At 39.7% G+C, this 20,683-nt stretch overlaps 1 protein-coding gene across 1 annotated transcript in view; it reads left to right on the forward strand.

Annotated features, from left to right (window-relative positions):
* Window positions 1-1,851: 1,851 nt before the first annotated feature.
* LOC112069179 (ras-related protein Rab-9B) overlaps window positions 1,852-20,683 on the forward strand; it is a 22,699-nt gene continuing 3,867 nt past the window's right edge. Inside the window, exons 1-3 of the mRNA XM_070438443.1 lie at window positions 1,852-2,005; window positions 16,359-16,691; window positions 17,243-17,410. Coding sequence (XP_070294544.1) covers window positions 16,542-16,691; window positions 17,243-17,410 — 318 coding nt within the window. The 5' untranslated portion in view covers window positions 1,852-2,005; window positions 16,359-16,541. The remainder of the gene's footprint in view (window positions 2,006-16,358; window positions 16,692-17,242; window positions 17,411-20,683) is intronic.

Here is a 20,683-nt window from a genome sequence, read left to right on the forward strand (position 1 = left end):
CAGAACGGCAGGCAGGCTCAGGGCAGGCAGAAAGGTCAAAACCGGGAAAACTAGAAACCAGGCACAATCAAGCGACAGGAACAGAGGGAATCCCACTGGTAGGCTTGACAAAAGACAGGTGAACCAGATCAGGGTGTGACAAGGTTATCATTTTTTGGGGGGGTATGATCTTTGCTCCTCTGTAACTTTTTCACTCATCATTATTCACAATGAATTCATGATTATCCATAATCATGGTCGCATCCACATGATTGTTATAGTGTTAAGAAACATCTTCTATTCTTAATTAAAATAAAAGTGACTCCAAAATGACACAGTACATTATTCACCATTCAATTCCTATTGTATAAGAGATTAATCAAATAATAGAACACAAAGGATGTCTAAAACAATGATACAATCATTAATTGAAGCTCAAGCTAAAAACACGAGTTTTCAAAAACTCAAGTTTTTATCTTGATCTTCAATGAATATTATTATATTAATGTGGATGCTACCATGATTATGGATAATCATGAATGAATTTCCCTTTCTTTTTATTTAGGCCTAAAAAACCCCGTAATTGTGTCTTTCTTTCCAGCAGGTTAGAGCGTTGGACTAGTAAGGTTGCAATATTGAATCTCCGAGCCGACAAGGTAAAAATCTGTCGTTCTGCCCCTGAACAAGGCAGTTAAGCCACTGTTTCTAGGCCGTCATTGAAAATCAGAGTTCGTTCTTTAACTGACTTGCCTAGTAGGTCTATACGTGCTTTATTTCAAAGGGATATTGTGTCAATTCCTTATGTCACAAGTTACTGGAATACATTGATCACTAATATCTGTTGGGAAAAAAGTCTGGTTATTACCACACAAATACTTGCTTGTTAACAAGGTCAGAGGTCTCTTTCAGAATGATCCATAAGTATTACCCTGTGAATCATTACCTGAAGAAACTCAAAAAAGACATTAACATTGATTGCACTTTTTGTGTTGAGCAATCAGAAACAGTTTCACATTTATTTTGGCATTGTCTACATGTAAAACAATTATGGAAAGATATTTACAGTTTTATAATTGTTAATATTCTTGATGACTTTTGTTTTTCTATGGGAGAATGTGCTGCTCGGTTTCCTTAACCATAATAAAGATAAAGAAAAACTATTTTACCTTATAAATCTAATTGTGCTAATAGCAACATTTCATATTCATAAATGTAAATTCACTAATAAAAAAACACTCTTTCGTGTTTTCTAGAAGGAATTCGAGCAGTACATTAAGATCATTATACATTCTTCTAATAAGAAAGCCGTTAAAACAATCAATATGTGTGTTTCTTTTAAGGTCTTCGTATAATCTGTCATTTGTTGTACCCCCTAGCATATGTTATCATTGTCTGTTTGTATACTTCTTATAAGTATACTGATTTTTCTCAAAAATAAAAAATAAATAAAACTAAAACTGACTTGCCTAGTTAAATAAAGGTCAAATAAAAAAACTCTTGCTGCCTTACTACCATCTACAGTTCTGGAGTGGAATCACACACTGACTGTGCAATTTCACATTATTTTCTTCAACGATAAAACGTGAAAAAAATCATTAAAAAAATAGAGAATATATACAGTCAAAGCAGGACTATTTGAACATGTCGAATTATCCAGACTCAAAGAGCATGGACCAAATTTGACAGCAAAATAAATAGATGGACCAGGGATGGGCAGAAACAACGCGGGCTTTAGGACCAAGCGTCGCGACTGGACTCAGGGTTGTATTCATTACGCCAATTCTGTTGCAAAACGTTTCTTAAACGGAAGCAAACGGAATGAAACGGGGAGCGACCTACCTTGAATTTGTCTAATATAAAATCTCGGGTTTGTTGCAAAATGAAACTGTTTGCAACCGTTTGTACTAATTATAACCCTGGACTGGAAAATACTGGGGACGCGCCTCAACAAGCAAGTGTTCACAGTACGTCAAATCTCAGATGCAAAACTGGGCAAGCTACGATTTATAACACCGTACAAAATGAGGTAACGAAAACGATTTACGCCTTAAATTAATGCAGTCACATGTAGTAATATTGAATATGGTGCGTGTTTGATCAAACCGGTCTATTTATTCGTAGTTTGGTTTAATAATTCAGAACAATTGATATCAACAACACAACCTATCCCAGTAGATAGCTAGCTAACGGTAACAGGCTAGCTGGCTAGGCTAGCTGGCTACTGTTTGGCATTTTGTTATCATCACCGCCATTTCATTTGCCAGCTATTCATCCCTATATCTAGCTAGATGTCCTGTGTAATATCTAGCTGCATTTACGAAATGGGAACCCTCCGATTTCATTCTCTACAATAAAATTGCATCAGAACAACAATATAACGTTAATAGGTACAGTAGTTGGTTAGCCTCTAATCAATTCGGTGATAATCATGAAACCAGTTTTAGTCATATGGCAGTAGCAAATTGAGTTAGTTTGTTGCAGATGCATCATGGTTTTCTATCTTTCTGAAGACTAAGATCCCTAGTTCATGACACAGTGTCTAAAGTAAAAGTATAAATAATTTAAATGTCCCTATATTAAACAAACCAGACGGCACCATTTTCTTGTTTTCTTATTTGCGGATAACCAGGGGCACACTCCAACATAAATTATATATATTTTTTACATGAATATAAGTTTACATTAAACTATACTATTTATTATATAAAAACACTCATTACCATAACACTTTTTCAAGTTGCTGTAAAAAAAATATATATATATATTTTTTCTTAAAATAAAGTGTTATTCACCCATGATACATCATCTAGACTAGAGGAGCAGTCGTTAGATGAGTTTATATACCTTCAGAATGAGGATCGAATTCTCAAACACCCTCTTTACAACACTCAACTTTCTCATTACCGAAATGACTAAAATGCTAAAATTGGGATAAACTTGAAGAACCATTACCTTACCAACATGGAGGCATGAATGGGCTTTACTGATGTGGTCAATTATTTGCTGATTCATAATGGCAGTCTCCTATTACTTGCAGATTGAGCTAAGGGCCCCTCTTGTTATTTTACTGCTGCTCTTTAATTATTTGTTACTTTTTAATTTTTAGGTATTTTTCTTAAAACTACATTGTTGGCTTGTAAGTAAGTAAGCATTTCACTGTAAGGTCTACACCTGTTTGTATTCGGCACATGTGACACATAACATTTTATTTGATTACCAAACACACATTTCTCATTACTGCATCATTTTTAGATGAGATTTCTGTAGTAATAATAAACTCATTCTAATGTATAATCAATGGGTGTGATGTGCTGGTAGCTGTCATTATTTACTAGGACCATTGCTTACACCTATTGTATGGATTATTTGTAAAACAGTTATTTGATTAGGTAGGTGGTAGTCAAGAAATATAGGTTTATAAACCCCATTTAATTTACTTACAATCTAGAGTTTGTTTTTCAGCAAAGAGAAACCGCCACTTAAAGGAGGTTATTCCCCATTTTGACAAGTGTACCTGTTTTAGCACTTACTTATACTGTTGTTTGATATCCCAAGACATTTTTTGGTCCATATCTCACATATTTAGATACTTTAGGCATATCATGTTATGCCATCCCATTCAATTTACAAATACATCTAAAGAACCACACACATCCGTGTACTAATACGGCAATATTACCTGGAAAGACCTTGGAAATGTTACATTTAAGTAACTTTTTTTATGCTTAAGTCCATTTTTGACTTTTGAAGATACATGTATGTAATTACAGTCCTTATACTGAGGATTAAATAAGGGGTATTTTAGTCAATTGCATTTTGATCCGTGATTTTAGTTTTATGCAAGTCATTTGGGATTATCAACTGACACAGTTTGATGTATTGGGTTACTGAATCTCTAATAGAGCTCAGTACAGTTTTTCAAACTATAAAACCCTCATTAACGAAACATGCATTCTCATCTCCGAAACCTGCTTATCATTACCTTATTGCACCGATATTTAGGAAAATAAAATGTCTACTTTAGTAATTTTGGCTTAATCTGATAGTGTGCCTTTTGTTCTTTATACAAATGTGTACATAAAAAAAACAACAACATGGATACACAAGTAATTATGACAAAAACAAGATTCAGAAAATGTTTTGTGTTGCGGTAATGAGAAATGGCGAAATAAATGTTAATACATAAAAAATAAAAAATAAATCAGTGTCATGGCCTTTTTATTAGGTGAGGAATGTAAAAAAATAAAGATATATTAGAAATTGATTTGTTTAGCTTTTTTGGACTTGGACATAAACTATTGCAGTAATGAGAATTTTTGCGTTGGTAATTGTGGTAAAATGCATAATATATGATCAATAAACATAAAAATAATTATGAAATAGATTAATACAGATCCTAATATTAGTGATCCAAGAAGAATTATGGTGGAAAATGTTTCTTTTTTTTTGGGTCATGTTTGTTGAGAATCACCCAATGAAACAGCTTTTGACGGCAAGCTTGTGCAGTCATGGAGCAACGCAGGCTCAGTGTCGGGTGTACCTGAGTCAGTCGTGTGCTTATCTTCCTGACTCATCGTTGTTGTTATGGAAATCTCTGGTAGTGAAGAGTACATTCTGAGTTGTTGTGAGTTAGCTAACTATCTATTCTTGGGATCTCTCATCCACATTTCAGATATGTGGCATAATAAGAAGCGGTTTACTAAAGCTGTATTGTAAATCAAGAACCATGTCACTTGCAGCATTAATATGTATTTCCCCCATGTGATTTTCAACCATACTGTACACGGGTTCAGGGTTGCTTCCTATACATTGTTATCAACAACATGGGCGTCGTGATGTACAGCAGAGTAACTTTAGCTCATCAGTGGTACATTTTACGACTTGCCAATCTCCAGCTCAACCAATCCCTGGGTTTGTTAGAGGGGGAGTTTCTCTGGGTCATTCACCCCTATCAGGTGTCCCTAAGGACAACCACCCCGGCGATCTTACACATCTCTATACCCAGCATATCTCATACAGGAGGGGCATCACGTGCAAATAGCTCCAGATACAGTGGGTGTGAGAAGAGATTGTTGTTGTATCAGTAGTGTTGTTACCATTTTTAAGGCTGCTGCTATTTTAGTTTGTACATTTTAGTAACCACTCTCTCTTGTTCTGTCTCTAGCTACTCTCTCTCTCTCCACTTCTCCTCCTGGTGAAAGACAGCCACTTGATGTGGTTCTGTCTCTAGCTACTCTCTCTCTCCACTTCTCCTGGTGAAAGACAGCCACTTGATGTGGTTCTGTCTCTAGCTACTCTCTCTCTCCACTTCTCCTCCTGGTGAAAGACAGCCACTTGATGTGGTTCTGTCTCTAAGGCTATCTCTCATCTTCCACTTCTCTCGTGTGAAAGCAGCTCATTGATGTGGTTCTGCTCTAGTACTTCTTCTCACTTTCCTCCTATGTGAAAGACAGCCACATTGGATGTGGTTCTTCTCTAGCTCTCCTCTCTCCATTTCTCCTGGTGGAAAGATAGACAGGCACTTGATGTGGTTCTGTCTCTAGCTACTCTCTTCTCCATTCTCTCCTGGTGAAAGACAGCGCACTTGATGTGGTTCTGTCTCTAGCTACTCTCGTCTCTGCCACTTTCTCGCGTGAAAGACAGCCACTTGATGTGGTTTGGCTTCTAGCTACTCTCTCCTCTATCGTCTCTACTCGGTGAAGACAGCCAAGACTTGATGTGGTTCTTCTCTAGCTACTCTCTCTCTCTCCACTTCTCTCCTGGTGAAGAGACAGCCACTTGATGTGGTTCTGTTCTATACTCTCTCGTCTCTCCACTTTCTCTCTGGTGAAAGACAGCCACTTGATGTGGTCTGTCTCTAGCTACTCTCTCTCTCTCACTTCTCCTGGTGAAAGACAGCCGATGGATGTGGTTCTGTCTCAGCTTACTCTGTCTCTCCACTTCTCCTGGTGAAAGAACAGCCACTTGATGTGGTTCTTCTCTAGCTACTCTCTCTCTCCATCTGCCTTTCCTGGTGAAAAGACAGCCACTATTGTGGTTCTGTCTTAGCTACTCTCTCTCTCTCCACTTCTCCTCCTGTGAAAGAAGCCATTGATGTGGTTCTGTCCTTAGCTATTCTTTTCTCCACTCTCCTCTTAGTGAAAGACAGCATCTTGAGTGTTCTGTCTCTGCTACTTCTCCTTCCACTTTCACTCCTGAGTAAAGACGACCACTAGATGTGGTTCTGTCTCTGCTAGCTCTCTCTTCTCTCATTTCCTCTCTGAGTGAAAGACAAGCCAGTTGATGTGTTCTGTCTCTACTATTCTCTCTTCCACTCTCACTCCTGGTGAAAGACAGCACTTGAATGTTGTTCTGTCTCCAGCTATCTCTTCTTCACTTCCTCTGGGTGAGACGAGCCTTGATGTGGTTTGTCTCTAGCTATCTCTCTCTCTCCACTTCTCCTCCTAGTGAAAGACAGCCACTTGTATGTGGTTCTGTCTTAGCTACTTCTCGTCTCTCTCCACTTCTTCCTCCTGGTGAAAGACAGCCATTTGATGTTGTTCTGTCTCCAGCTACTCTCTTCTCTCCACTTCTCCTGCGGTGAAGCAGCCTTTGATGTGTTCTGTCTCTAGCTACTCCTCTCTCTCCATTCTCTGGGTGAAAGACAGCCACGTGATGTGGTTCTGTTCAGCTACTCTCTTTCTCTGCCACTTTCCTCCTAGTAAGACAGCACTTGATGTTTTCTGTTCAAGCTACTCTCCTTCTCCACTTCTCCTCGCTGGTGAAGAAGCCACGTGTGTGGTTCTGTTCTCTAGCTACTCTCTCTCTCCACTTTTGCTGGTGAAAGCAGCCTTGATGGTGTTCTGTCTCTAGCTACTCTTCTCATCTCGTACCTTCTCTCTGGTGAGAGACGCACTTGATGTTGTTCTGTCTAGGCCTAAGTTGTGTTGCTCATTGTCAGTGTCTACCAGCATGTATCTCTCAGGTTGCTGTTAGGTCTTCGGCCTTTCATGAACATAAAGCCAATGCTTGTCAATGAGTGTGGTCTGTGATTTTATATAGATTGTAATGCTGCTGTTAACTGAAAGGTACAAGATGGTGTCGATAGACAGCGTCGCCCTATTCCTAGCTCCTAGTCAACTTTGCAGTATTTACATTTTTTGTGTTATTTCTTTATATTAATTGTTCAGAATGTTTATTGCTTTATTACTTTCTGATAAAAATATGTTTTGGATATTAGATCAGCGGTCACTCACCAACATTATCGACCAGAAATTAGACTTTCATGAATTGGATCCTTTGTTTGTACCCCCAGAAGCATTTCCACTCATCTCAGGGGCTGCTCCAAAACGCCGCCGACGGAGAAGAGGAATAGGGAGTGGGCATTTAGTCTGACTCAGGAGGCGTGCATACCATCCACCGCTTCCGAGTATATTACTCTCAAATGTTCAGTCCCTGGACAATAAAGTAGACGAATTCAGGGCGAGGATCTCCTTCCAGAGAGACATCAGGGACTGTAACATCATGGCTCTCTGCAGATATATTGTCCCCATCCATACAGCCAGCAGGGTTCTCTGTACATTGCGCGGACAGGAAGAAAGAACTCTTTGGGAAAAAGAAAGGCAGAGGTGTGTTTCATGATTAAGTACTCATGGTGTGATTGTGGTAGCGTACAGGAATTAAAGTCCTTTTGTTCTCCCGATCTGGAATACCTCACTATCAAATGCCGACCGCATTACCTCCTGAGAGAATTATTTGCGGTCATCGTCTAGGCCGTGTATATTCCCCCTCAAGCTGACACTGTTATGGCTCTCGTGGAACTACACTGGACTTTGTGCAAACTGGAACCGCATATCCTTAGGCCGAATTTATTGTAGCTGGGGACTTTAATAGAGCAAATCCTAAGGAAAACCAAAGTTTTATAAACACATCGCCTGCCCTACTCGCTCATCAAGAATTATTGACCATTGTTACTCCCCCCTTCCAGGACGGCTCCAAGGCCCTCCATCCGCCCTTAATTCATCAAATCAGATCACGCCTCCCTTCCTATAGGCAGAAACTGAAACAGGAAGTACCCGTTGTAAGGACTGTTCAATGTTGGTCTGACCAATTGGAATCTATGCTTCAAGATTGTTTTGATCATGTGTACTAGGATATGTTCCGAGTTCTCTCTGAGAATATCATTGACTTATACACTGACTCGGTGACTGAATTCATCAGGAAGTGCATAGAGGATGTTGTTCCCACTGATGACATGAGTAAGACATTTAAGCGTGTTAACCCTTGCAAGGCTGCTGGCCCAGACCAGCTGGCTGGAATGATTATGGACATATTAAAACTATCCCAGTCTCTTATCCCCACTCTCTTCAAGATGTCCACCATTGTTTCTGTACCCACAAAGGCGAAGGTAACTGAACTAAATCAGTGTGTCCCAAACTGTGGGGTGCGCCCCTTAGAGGGGACGTGGGGGGTCAGTGGGGGGTTGCTGGTTTTTTAAAGGAACTTAATCTTACTCTTAAATTGTAATAGTAGAATGCATAAGGTGCAATTTCGAAATTGGTTAGTGCATCAGTCCCTCTTGTCATGTTAGTCATTACATACAGTTGAAGTCGGAAGTTTATATACACTTAGGTTGGAGTCATTAAAACTCGTTTTTCAACCACCACACATTTTTGGTTAACAAACTATAGTTTTGGAAAGTCGGTTAGGACATCTACTGTGTGTATGACACAAGTCATTTTTCCAACAATAGTTTACAGACAGATTATTTCACTTTTAATTCACTGTATCACAATTCCAGTGGGTCAAAAGTTTACAGACACTAAGTTGACTGTGCCTTTAAAACAGCTTGGAAAATTCCAGAAAATGATGTCATGGCTTTAAAAGCTTCTGATAGGCTAATTGACATCATTTGAGTCAATTGGAGATGTATTTCAAGGCCTACCTTTAAACTCAGTGCCTCTTTGCTTGACATTATGGGAAAATCAAAAGAAATCAGCCAAGACCTCAGAAAATAAATTGTAGACCTCCACAAGTCTGGTTCATTCTTGGGAGCAATTCCCAAATGGCTGAAGGTACTGTGCCCCTGGTGATGTGTTGGGCTGACCGCACCACCCTCTAGAGAGCACTGAGGTTGCAGACGGTGCCGTTGCCGTACCAGGCGGTGATACAGCCCGACAGAATGCTGTCAATGGTGCATCTGAATATCTTCAGCCTCCTGAGGTTGAAGAGGTTGCTGATGCACCTTCTTCACCAAACTGTCTGTGTGGATAGACCATTTCAGGTTGTCAGTGATGTGCACACTGAGGAACTTAAAGCTTCTCACCCTCTCCACGTCGGTTCCATCGCGCCCACTGCGGTCCCGTGGATAGGGGCGTGCTATCTCCTGAAGTCCACGATCAGATCGTTGACCTGGACATTGCTGACAAGTTATAAATAAGTCTCTAAGGTACAGTTGAAGTCGGAAGTTTACATACACCTTAGCCAAATACATTTAAACTCAGTTTTTCACATTTCCTGACATTTAATCCTAGTAAAAATCCCCTGTCTTAGGTCAGTTAGGATCACCACTTTATTTTAAGAATGAAATGTCAGAATAATAGTAGAGGGAATTATTTATTTCAGGTTTTATTTCTTTCATCACATTCCCAGTGGGTCAGAAGTATACATACACTCAATCAGTATTTGGTAGCATTGCCTTTAAATAATTTAACTTGGGTCAAACGTTTTGGGTAGCCTTCCACAATCAGTTGGGTGAATTCTGGACCATTCCTCCTGACAGAGCTGGTGTAACTGAGTCAGATTTGTAGGCCTCCTTGCTTGCACATGCTTTTTCAGTTCTGCCCACAGATTTTCTATGAGATTGATGTCAGGGCTTTGTGATGGCCACTCCAATACCTTGACTTTGTTGTCCTTAAGCAATTTTGACACAACTTTGGAAGTATCCTTTGGGTCATTGTCCATTTGGAAGACCCATTTGCGACCAAGGTTTAACTTCCTGACTGACTTCTTGAGATGTTGCTTCAATATATCCACATGATTTTCAAATTCCAAATTTCCCTTACCACATGATGCCATCTATTTTGTGAAGTGCACCAGTCTCTCCTGCAGCAAAGCACCCCCACAACATGATGCTGCCACCCCCGTGCTTCACGGTTGGGANACTCAGTGCCTCTTTGCTTGACATTATGGGAAAATCAAAAGAAATCAGCCAAGACCTCAGAAAATAAATTGTAGACCTCCACAAGTCTGGTTCATTCTTGGGAGCAATTCCCAAATGGCTGAAGGTACTGTGCCCCTGGTGATGTGTTGGGCTGACCGCACCACCCTCTAGAGAGCACTGAGGTTGCAGACGGTGCCGTTGCCGTACCAGGCGGTGATACAGCCCGACAGAATGCTGTCAATGGTGCATCTGAATATCTTCAGCCTCCTGAGGTTGAAGAGGTTGCTGATGCACCTTCTTCACCAAACTGTCTGTGTGGATAGACCATTTCAGGTTGTCAGTGATGTGCACACTGAGGAACTTAAAGCTTCTCACCCTCTCCACGTCGGTTCCATCGCGCCCACTGCGGTCCCGTGGATAGGGGCGTGCTATCTCCTGAAGTCCACGATCAGATCGTTGACCTGGACATTGCTGACAAGTTATAAATAAGTCTCTAAGGTACAGTTGAAGTCGGAAGTTTACATACACCTTAGCCAAATACATTTAAACTCAGTTTTTCACATTTCCTGACATTTAATCCTAGTAAAAATCCCCTGTCTTAGGTCAGTTAGGATCACCACTTTATTTTAAGAATGAAATGTCAGAATAATAGTAGAGGGAATTATTTATTTCAGGTTTTATTTCTTTCATCACATTCCCAGTGGGTCAGAAGTATACATACACTCAATCAGTATTTGGTAGCATTGCCTTTAAATAATTTAACTTGGGTCAAACGTTTTGGGTAGCCTTCCACAATCAGTTGGGTGAATTCTGGACCATTCCTCCTGACAGAGCTGGTGTAACTGAGTCAGATTTGTAGGCCTCCTTGCTTGCACATGCTTTTTCAGTTCTGCCCACAGATTTTCTATGAGATTGATGTCAGGGCTTTGTGATGGCCACTCCAATACCTTGACTTTGTTGTCCTTAAGCAATTTTGACACAACTTTGGAAGTATCCTTTGGGTCATTGTCCATTTGGAAGACCCATTTGCGACCAAGGTTTAACTTCCTGACTGACTTCTTGAGATGTTGCTTCAATATATCCACATGATTTTCAAATTCCAAATTTCCCTTACCACATGATGCCATCTATTTTGTGAAGTGCACCAGTCTCTCCTGCAGCAAAGCACCCCCACAACATGATGCTGCCACCCCCGTGCTTCACGGTTGGGATGGTGTTCTTCTGCTTGCAAGCGTCCCCCTTTTTCCTCCAAACATAACAATGGTCATTATGGCCAAACAGTTCTATTTTTGTTTCATCACACCAGAGGACATTTCTCCAAAAGTACGATCTTTGTCCCCATGTGCAGTTGCAAACCGTAGTCTGGCTTTTTTATGGTGGGTTTGGAGTGTAGTATATATCGATACATATAGAGACTGATATGACACTATTGAGGAAACTAGGAAACCTAGAAATAACAGACATAATGGCCAAAGCCATAAAATGCATAAAAGCTTAGGGAAAAGAGGAAGAGGCGACACTTAAAGTGCATTGTCTATTGTAGAGGACAGGAGACCAAAGCAAGGCCATGAGTGCATAGGACAGCTGGACATACTGAGGTCAGAGGGACACGCAAAGGAGGGTGCCAGCCAAATGACCAACAGATGGACTATAGGCATAATACATATATCATTCATAGGACACGAAAGGGTCCTGCCACCATTATAATATAATCAAGAGCGGATACAGGCGTTATTGGGCATGAACAAGCAGGAAGTCTGAAATGAAAGATAATGGTGGCAGATGACCTGAGGGAAGTAACTTCATTAACATGTGTGATGAACTGATATGCTGTGTGTGTATAAAGACAGAGCCAGAGCTCTGTGAAAGGGTGTGTTTTTGCGGACCATCTAGGCTAATGATATACTTTGTATTAAAGCCTATATTGAATTCACAAGTTCTTGTAAGAGTGTTATATTTCTGAGACGATTCTCCACGACAGGAGCAGTGGCTTCTTCCTTGCTGAGCGGCCTTTCAGGTTATGTCGATATAGGACTCGTTTTACTGTGGATATAGATACTTTCGTACCTGTTTCCTCCAGCATCTTCACAAGGTTCTTTGCTGCTGTTCTGGGATTGAGTTGCACTTTTCGCACCAAAGTACGTTCATCTCTAGGAGACAGAACGCGTCTCCTTCCTGAGCGGTATGACGGCTGCGTGGTCCCGTGGTGTTTATTCTTGCGTACTATTGTTTGTACAAATGAACGTGGTACCTTCAGGCGTTTGGAAATTGCTCCCAAGGATGAACCAGACTTGTGGAGGTCAAATTTATTTTTTCAGAGGTCTTGGCTGATTTCTTTTGATTTTCCCATGATGTCAAGCAAAGAGGCACTGAGTTTAAAGGTAGGCATTGAAATACATCCACAGGTACATCTCCAATTGACTCAAATTATGTCAAGTAGCCTATCAGAAGCTTTTAACCTTTCTAGCGCAGGTGTTCCGCTAGCGGAACCCCTCGTCAAAATTCCGCTGAATAGGAAATTCATATATATTTTTTAAAATATGTAACTTTCAACCATTAACAAGTCCTATACAGCAAATGAAAGATAAACATCTTGTTAACCTCTAACGAGCCTCTACCCCGGGTCCGGGATCACCCCCCATCCCCCCACACACTGATTAGCATAGCTAGCATAGCTTCACAAGTAGATAGTAGCATCTAAATATCATTAAATCACAAGTCCAAGACACCAGATGAAAGATACAGATTCTGTGAATAAAGCCACCATTTCAGATTTTTAAAATGTTTTACAGGAAGACAAAATATGTAAATCTATTAGCTAAACACTGTTAGACAAAATACACCACTTTTCTACACTCCATCATTTCTTACTACTTCAGGTGCTATCACCAATTCGGCAAACTAAGATATTGATAGCCACTAACAAGAAAAAAACTCTTCAGATGACAGTCTCTGATAAACATATTTATGGTATAGGATAGGTTTTGTTAGAAAAAAGTGCATATTTCAGGTAAAATCACAGTTTTACAATTGCACCGACCATCACAAGACGACCTAGAATTACTATAGAGAGCAACGTGTATGACCAATTTACTCTTAATAAAACATTTCATAAGAATAGACAAAGCCATAGCAATGGAAAGACCCAGATCTTGTGATTCCAGACAATATTTCAGATTCTAAGCGTTTTACAGCGAAAACACAATAAATCGATAGTTAGCATACCACATGTGAAAACGTTACCAGAGCATCGATTTCCAGCAAAGAGCGCTATAACGGTAATCACCGCCCAAATATATTAATTTTTCACTAACCTTCTCAGAATTCTTCCGATGACACTCCTGTAACATCATTTTACAAACATACAATACAGTTTGTTCGAAAAGGTGCATATTAGCCATTACAAAACCGTGGTTAACAAATGAAAATACCTAGGAAATCAAGCCTCAAAAGTGTCTGACGTCATCTTTCAGAAGTGATCTAGTTTAATCGAAAGCTAAATCATATACTTGACTAAAAAATACAGGGTTGACAGGAATCGAAAGACAAATTAGTCTTAATGCAACCGCTGACTTACATTTTTAAAATTATCCTTACTTTTCAATACAGGGTTCGCCACAGTGACGCGATAACAAACCAAAAACATGGCGAAATATGCGTTTAAAATATTTCGACAGAACAACGATTTATCATATTAAATATTGCTTACTTTGAGCTTTAGGTCTTCCATCAGATTCTTGGGCAATGTATCCTTTCTATGTTGTAATCTTCTTTTGGTCGATAGATGTTCCTCTGTCCTTCGAAATATCACTAACGAGTCGAACGGGAACCCCAAAACGTGTCCAAAGTTTCAGAGTGCACAACAAAGAAATTCCTCAAAATCGCACTAAACGGATATAAAATTGCTTATAAAACGGTCAAATTAACTACATTATGATGTTTTTAACAAATATAACGACTAAAAACATGACGCGGAGAAATATACTCTCTAAACAAAACAATTTGGAAGGAGGCAGGTCTGATGCCCATCTTGCGCAGACGCATGCAGAAGAGAGCGGTACTTCTACGTTTTCTTTGATTTATAGTGGCTGTGATTGTGCAATAAACTCCATTCAAAAACGTGATGACGTACAGACACCAGGGAAGACGTAGGCAGTGTCGGTTTCTTCATAGCATTCACTGGCGCCTTAAAAACAGACTCCAGATCAGGGTAAACATTCTGAAATCTGACCCCTGTCATGAAAAGTGCTGTAGATATTGTTCTGTACCACTCAGAGACAAAATTCCAACGGCTATAGAAACTAGAAAGTGTTTTCTATCCAATAATAACAATAATATTGCATATTGTACGAATCAAGAATTTAGCACGAGGCAGTCTTAACATTTGGAGACCCAAATATGCTAATGCGGAACAGCACCCCCTATAGTTCCAAGAAGTTAATCTACCCATCGTGTCCGATTTCAAAAAGGCTTTACAGCGAAAGCACAACATATGATTATGTTAGTTCAGAGCCAAGTCAAAAAAACACAGCCATTTTTCAAGCCAAAGATAGGAGTCACAAAAAGCAGAAATATAGATAAAATGAATCACTAACCTTTGATGATCTTCATCAGATGACACTCATAGGACATCATGTTACACAATACATGTATGTTTTGTTCGACAATGTGCATATTTATATCCAAAAATCTCAGTTTACATTGGCGCGTTACGTGCAGTAATGTTTTGTTTCCAAAACATCCGGTGATCTTGCAGATAGCCACAGAAATCCCAGAAATACTCATAATACACATCGATAAAAGATACAAGTGTTATTCACAGAATTAAAGATAGACTTCTCCTTAATGCAACCGCTGTGTCAAATTTCAAAAAAACTTTGCGGTAAAACATAATCTGAGTACGGCGCTCAGAGCCCAATCCAACCAAATCCAGCCAAAGAAATTTCTGCCATGTTGGAGTCAACAGAAGTTAGAAAAAACATGATAAATATTGACTTACCTTTGATGGTCTTCATCTGAATGCACTCCCAGGAATCCCAGTTCGACAATAAATGACTGTATTGTTCCATAAAGTCCATAATTTATGTCCAAATAGCCACTAGTTGTTAGCGTGTTCAGCCCAGTAATCCATCTTCATGAGCACTAGGTCCAGACAAAAACTCGAAAAGTTCCGTTACAGGTCGTAGAAACATATCAAACGATGTATGAAATCAATCTTTAGGATGTTTTTAACATAAATCATCAATAATGTTCCAACTGGAGAATTTCATAGTCTGTAGCAAAGCACTGGAACGAGAGCTACCTCTGTCGGGAGCGCACGTCACGAGCCTGAGACACTCTGCCAGACCCATGACTCATTCAGCTCCCATTCCCCCCTCCTTTATAGAAGAAGCCTAAAACAAGTTTCTAAAGACGGTTGCCATCTAGTGGAAGCCTTAGGAAGGGCAACTTTACCCCATAGACACTGTGTATTCGGTAGGCCAAGCTTTGAAAAACTACAAACCTCAAATCCAACCAGGAAGTGGGAAATCTATCTCAGGTTTTCACCTGCCATATGAGTTCTGTTATACTCACAGACATCATTCAAACAGTTTTAGAAACTTCAGAGTGCTTTTTTATCCAATACTACTAATAATATGCATATATTAGCATCTGGGACAGAGTAGCAGGCAGTTTACTCTGGGCACGCATTTCATGCAAAAGTGAAAATGCTGCCCCCTATCCCAAACAGGTTTTAAAGCCATGACATACTTTTCTGGAATTTTCCAAGCTACATACTTTTCTGGAATTTTCCAAGCTGTTTTAAAGCCACAGTCAACTTAGTGTATGTAAACTTTTGACCCACTGGAATTGTGATACAGTGAATTATAAGTGAAATAATCTGTCTGTAAACAATGACTTGTGTCATGCACACAGTAGATGTCCTAACCGACTTTCCAAAACTATAGTTTGTTAACAAGAAATTTGTGGAGTGGTTGAAAAATGAGTTTTAATGACTCCAACCTAAATGAAGGTAAACTTGCGACTTCAACTGTATATTCCGGACTCTGACATTCTAATATTTATATTTTTCTTATTTTTTGGGGGATTTGCATGTTTTATATTGTTAGGTATTACTGCACTGTTGGAGCTAGGAATATAAGCATTTCGCTACACTCGCGATMATCTGCCAAATATGTGTACGTGACCAATAACATTTGATTTGATCGTTTGTTTAATCTCTCTGCTCATCCTTCAGGTTGCATTGACCCTGATAGTACTACCCCAGTAGCCTAGCACGAGGTGGAGGCTGGGTCACAGTGGTCAGTAACCCAGCTAGGAGGCTTGGCTCCAGGCTAGCCAGCCTGCCAGCGGAGGGAGGGGGCCTTGCCACGGAACGGCCTGGTGAGCTGCGGAGACAAGCAGCGGCGGGGGGGTTGTGATGAGCGGGAAGAGCCTGCTGTTAAAGGTGATCCTGCTGGGGGACGGTGGCGTGGGGAAGTCTTCCTTAATGAACCGCTACGTGACGGACCGCTTCGACGCCCAGTCCTTCCACACCATCGGGGTGGAGTTCCTCAACAGAGACCTGGAGGTCAGATTAGAGCCCTTTCTGAATGAATCTTTTCTTCATTCGTGGTGGCATTATATCCCCTTGCCTTCTTCTCAAAATGTAAAATAAGGGGAGGGACCTTGGACCTTCTCCAATAAGATTGAGGAGGCGGCGAGGAGATAGAGCCAAGGTCTGTCTGAAATTGAATAATAATAATAATTATTATAATGTGTCTTGCATCTCAACAAACCAGAGCATCCGCACGTGAGTGCATAAATACATAAGTACATGCAGTAATTACAGCAGACAACACGTGGATACAGTTCGTAATTCGGTTTGTAAATTCAAATTCCTGGGGGGGCATGTTGAGCAGTAATTTGTTCTGTTCTCTCTATAGGCTAGTGCAGTGGATTACTTTTTGACCCCATAAAAATGTGTTTTCATAAAGGTATTGTTTTGCTGTACTACTGTCATTGACTCTACTGTTTTATATCTTTATGATGGCTGTGTATATTATGTACAAATCTAATTGTCTTTGGGGGCAATAAAGGTTTCTCTTCGGGACAATTCATGTTTTCATTCACTTCCTCCAGGTGGACGGACGCCTGGTGACCCTTCAGATCTGGGACACGGCTGGTCAGGAGCGCTTCAAGTCCCTGAGGACGCCGTTCTACCGTGGCGCCGACTGCTGCCTCCTCACCTTCGCTGTGGACGACCTGCACAGCTTCCAGAACCTGGCCAGCTGGAAGAAAGAGTTCATTGTGTTACTCTGACGTACGGAGACCGCAGAGAGGTTTCCCTTCGTTTCCTGGGCAACAAGGTGGACAAGAGGGGAGGGAGGTGGGGGGCACGAGGCTCGGGCCTGGTGCGAGGAGAAACGGCTGTTGTCCTACTGTCGAGACCAGTGCTAAGGACGATACTAACGTGGAGTGGCGTTCGGAGGCGGCGGTACGGGGAGGTTCTGGGGCGGAGGATCAGATCGACCACACGCTGTTGAGTAGCATATCGATCTCACGGCACCGTAAAGTACGGCGCTCTTCTTGCTGCTGATTGGTTGAAAGGACTGGTTTCTCTCTTCCGGTCCAGCCTGTAGCATCCTGAGGGTTAGAGAGCTGTTCTTGCTCCCATGATCTCTATGGTTACTTACCTGATGCAGGTACAGCTGCTGAGACTGATGATCGGTATAAACGCTGATAGGAAGAGAATCAGGTATCAATACAGCTGATAAGAAGAGAATCAGGCTATCAATGCAGCTGATTTTAAAGAGTGTTTGATTGTCAGTATCAACACTCTGATTTTTAAAGTTTATCAATGAGGTACATGTAACAGGGTACACCATGTTGTTCAACTCGGTCTGCTTTCAGCAGTATAGCAGCAAACTGCTCTCTACATCCAGCCAGCCAGCTTATGTCCTGCTCTGTGTAATGTTTTCAGCATATAGGCCTAGCCCTCTACGAAAGTCATTTTAATCTGTAATATTCATGTGTCCTTTCTGTTCTGTCTCCAAGAGCAACACGGCTGCTTGTGGACAGCAACGTTCTCATTCATCTCTTTTATTCTGTCTGTCTGCTAAGTCTGCTAAGGTCTCATAGGTACTTTGACCAGAAACGATTCTATAAACTGTCAGGTCTCATGACAGTGGTTGGCTGACTGACCGGTGGAATATCATTTAATATAATACATAGACATGGTGTGTTGACTGACTGGTGGAATATTATTTATATAATACATAGACCTTGGTGTGACTGGGGAATATCTTTATATAATACATAGACATGGTGCTGACTGGTGAATTATTTAATTAAGTAATAGACATGTGTGACTGGGGATATCATTTATATATAATACATAGACATGGGGTGGTTTGATGACTGGGGGAATATCATTTTAATATAATACATAGAACTGGTGTGACTGGGGGAATATCATTTAATATAATACATAGACATGGTGTGACTGGGTGGAATTATTTAATATATACATAGACATGGTGTGACTGGGGAATATCATTTAATATATACTAGACATGGTGCTGACTGGGGGATTCATTTAATATAATCATAGACATGGTGTGACTGGTGGAATATCATTTAATTTAATACATAGACATGGTGTGGACTGGTGGAATATCATTTAATATAATAATAGAAGATGGTGTGACTGTGGGGAATATATTTTAATATAATACATAGACATGGTGCTGACTGTGTATATCATTTATATAATACATAGGATCTGGTTGACTGGGTGGAATATCATTTAATTATAATACATAGATGTGTGACTGGGGAAATATCATTTAATATAATACATAGACATGGGTGTGACTGGTGGGAATATCATTTAATAATAATAATAGACATGGTTGTGACTGGTGGAATATCATTTAATATATACATAGACATGGTGTGACTGGTTGAGGAATATCATTTAATATAATAAATAGACATGGTTGACTGGTGGGAATATCATTTATATATATACATAGACATGGTGTGACTGGGGGAATATCATTTATATAATACATAGACATGGTGTGACTGACTGGTGGAATTATTTATATATATACATAGACATGGTGTGACTGGGGGAATATCATTTAATATAATACATAGACTATGGTGCGTGACTGGTGGAATATCATTATTATAATACATAGACATGGTGTGTGAGTGACTGGTGGAATATCATTTATATATAATACATAGACATGGTGTGTGACTGGGTGGAATATATTTAATATAATACATAGACATGGTTGACTGGGGGAATATCATTTATATATACATAGACATGGTGTGAACTGGGGGAATATCATTTAATATATACATAGACTGTGGTGCTGACTGGTGGAATAATACATTAATATAATAACTAGACATGGTTGACTGGGTGGAATAATCATTTAATTATACATCATAGACATGGTGTGACTGGTGGATATTCATTTAATATAATTACATAGACATGGTCGTGACTGGGGGGAATTCATTTAATTAATGACATAGTGGTGACTGGGGGAATTCATTTAATATGAATACATAGACAATGGTGTGACTGGTGGATATATCATTTTAATATAATACATAGACATGGTGGTGACTGGGGGAATATCATTTATATATATAGACATGGTGTGACTGGTGGAATATCATTTTTAATATTCATAGACATTGGTGTGGTTGATGACTGGTGGAATATCTTTAATAATACATAGACATGGTGTGTGACTGGTGGATATATCAGTTTAATATTAATCATAGACAATGGTGTGACTGGGAATTTTATATATAAATACTGGGGAATATATTTAATATAATACATAGACATGGTCTGACTGGGTGGAATATCATTTAATATAATACATAGACATGGTTGACTGGTGGAATATCATTTAATATAATACATAGACATGGTGATGTGGTGATTCATTTAATATAATAATAGACATGGTGTGAACTGGGGATATCATTTATATAATACATAGACATGGTGTGACTGGGGGATATATCAATTTAATATATCATGACATGGTGTGATCTGGGGGAATAAATCATTTACATATAATACATATGACGATGGTGTGACTGGTGGGATATCATTAAATATAATACAGACTGTGTGACTGGGGAATATCATTTAATATAAATACATAGACATGGTGTGACTGGGGATATCATTTAATATAATACATAGACATGGTGTGTTAGACTGGTGGATATAATTTAATATAATACATAGACATGGTGTACTAGGGGAATATCATTTAATATATATACTAGACATGGTCTGTACTGGGTGGAATATCATTTAATATAATACTAGACATGGTGTGACTGGGGGAATATCATTTAATAATACATAGACATGGTGTGGACTGGGTGGAAATATCATTTATATAATACATAGACATGGTGTGATGCTGGGGAATATATTTAATATAATACATAGACATGGTCTGCTGGTGGAATATCATTTAATTAATACATAGAAGCAAGTGTGATGGATGGTAGTTGGAATTCATTTATATATAG

Source organism: Salvelinus sp. IW2-2015, unplaced genomic scaffold (genome assembly GCF_002910315.2).
Source record: "Salvelinus sp. IW2-2015 unplaced genomic scaffold, ASM291031v2 Un_scaffold924, whole genome shotgun sequence".
Lineage (NCBI taxonomy): Eukaryota > Metazoa > Chordata > Actinopteri > Salmoniformes > Salmonidae > Salvelinus > Salvelinus sp. IW2-2015.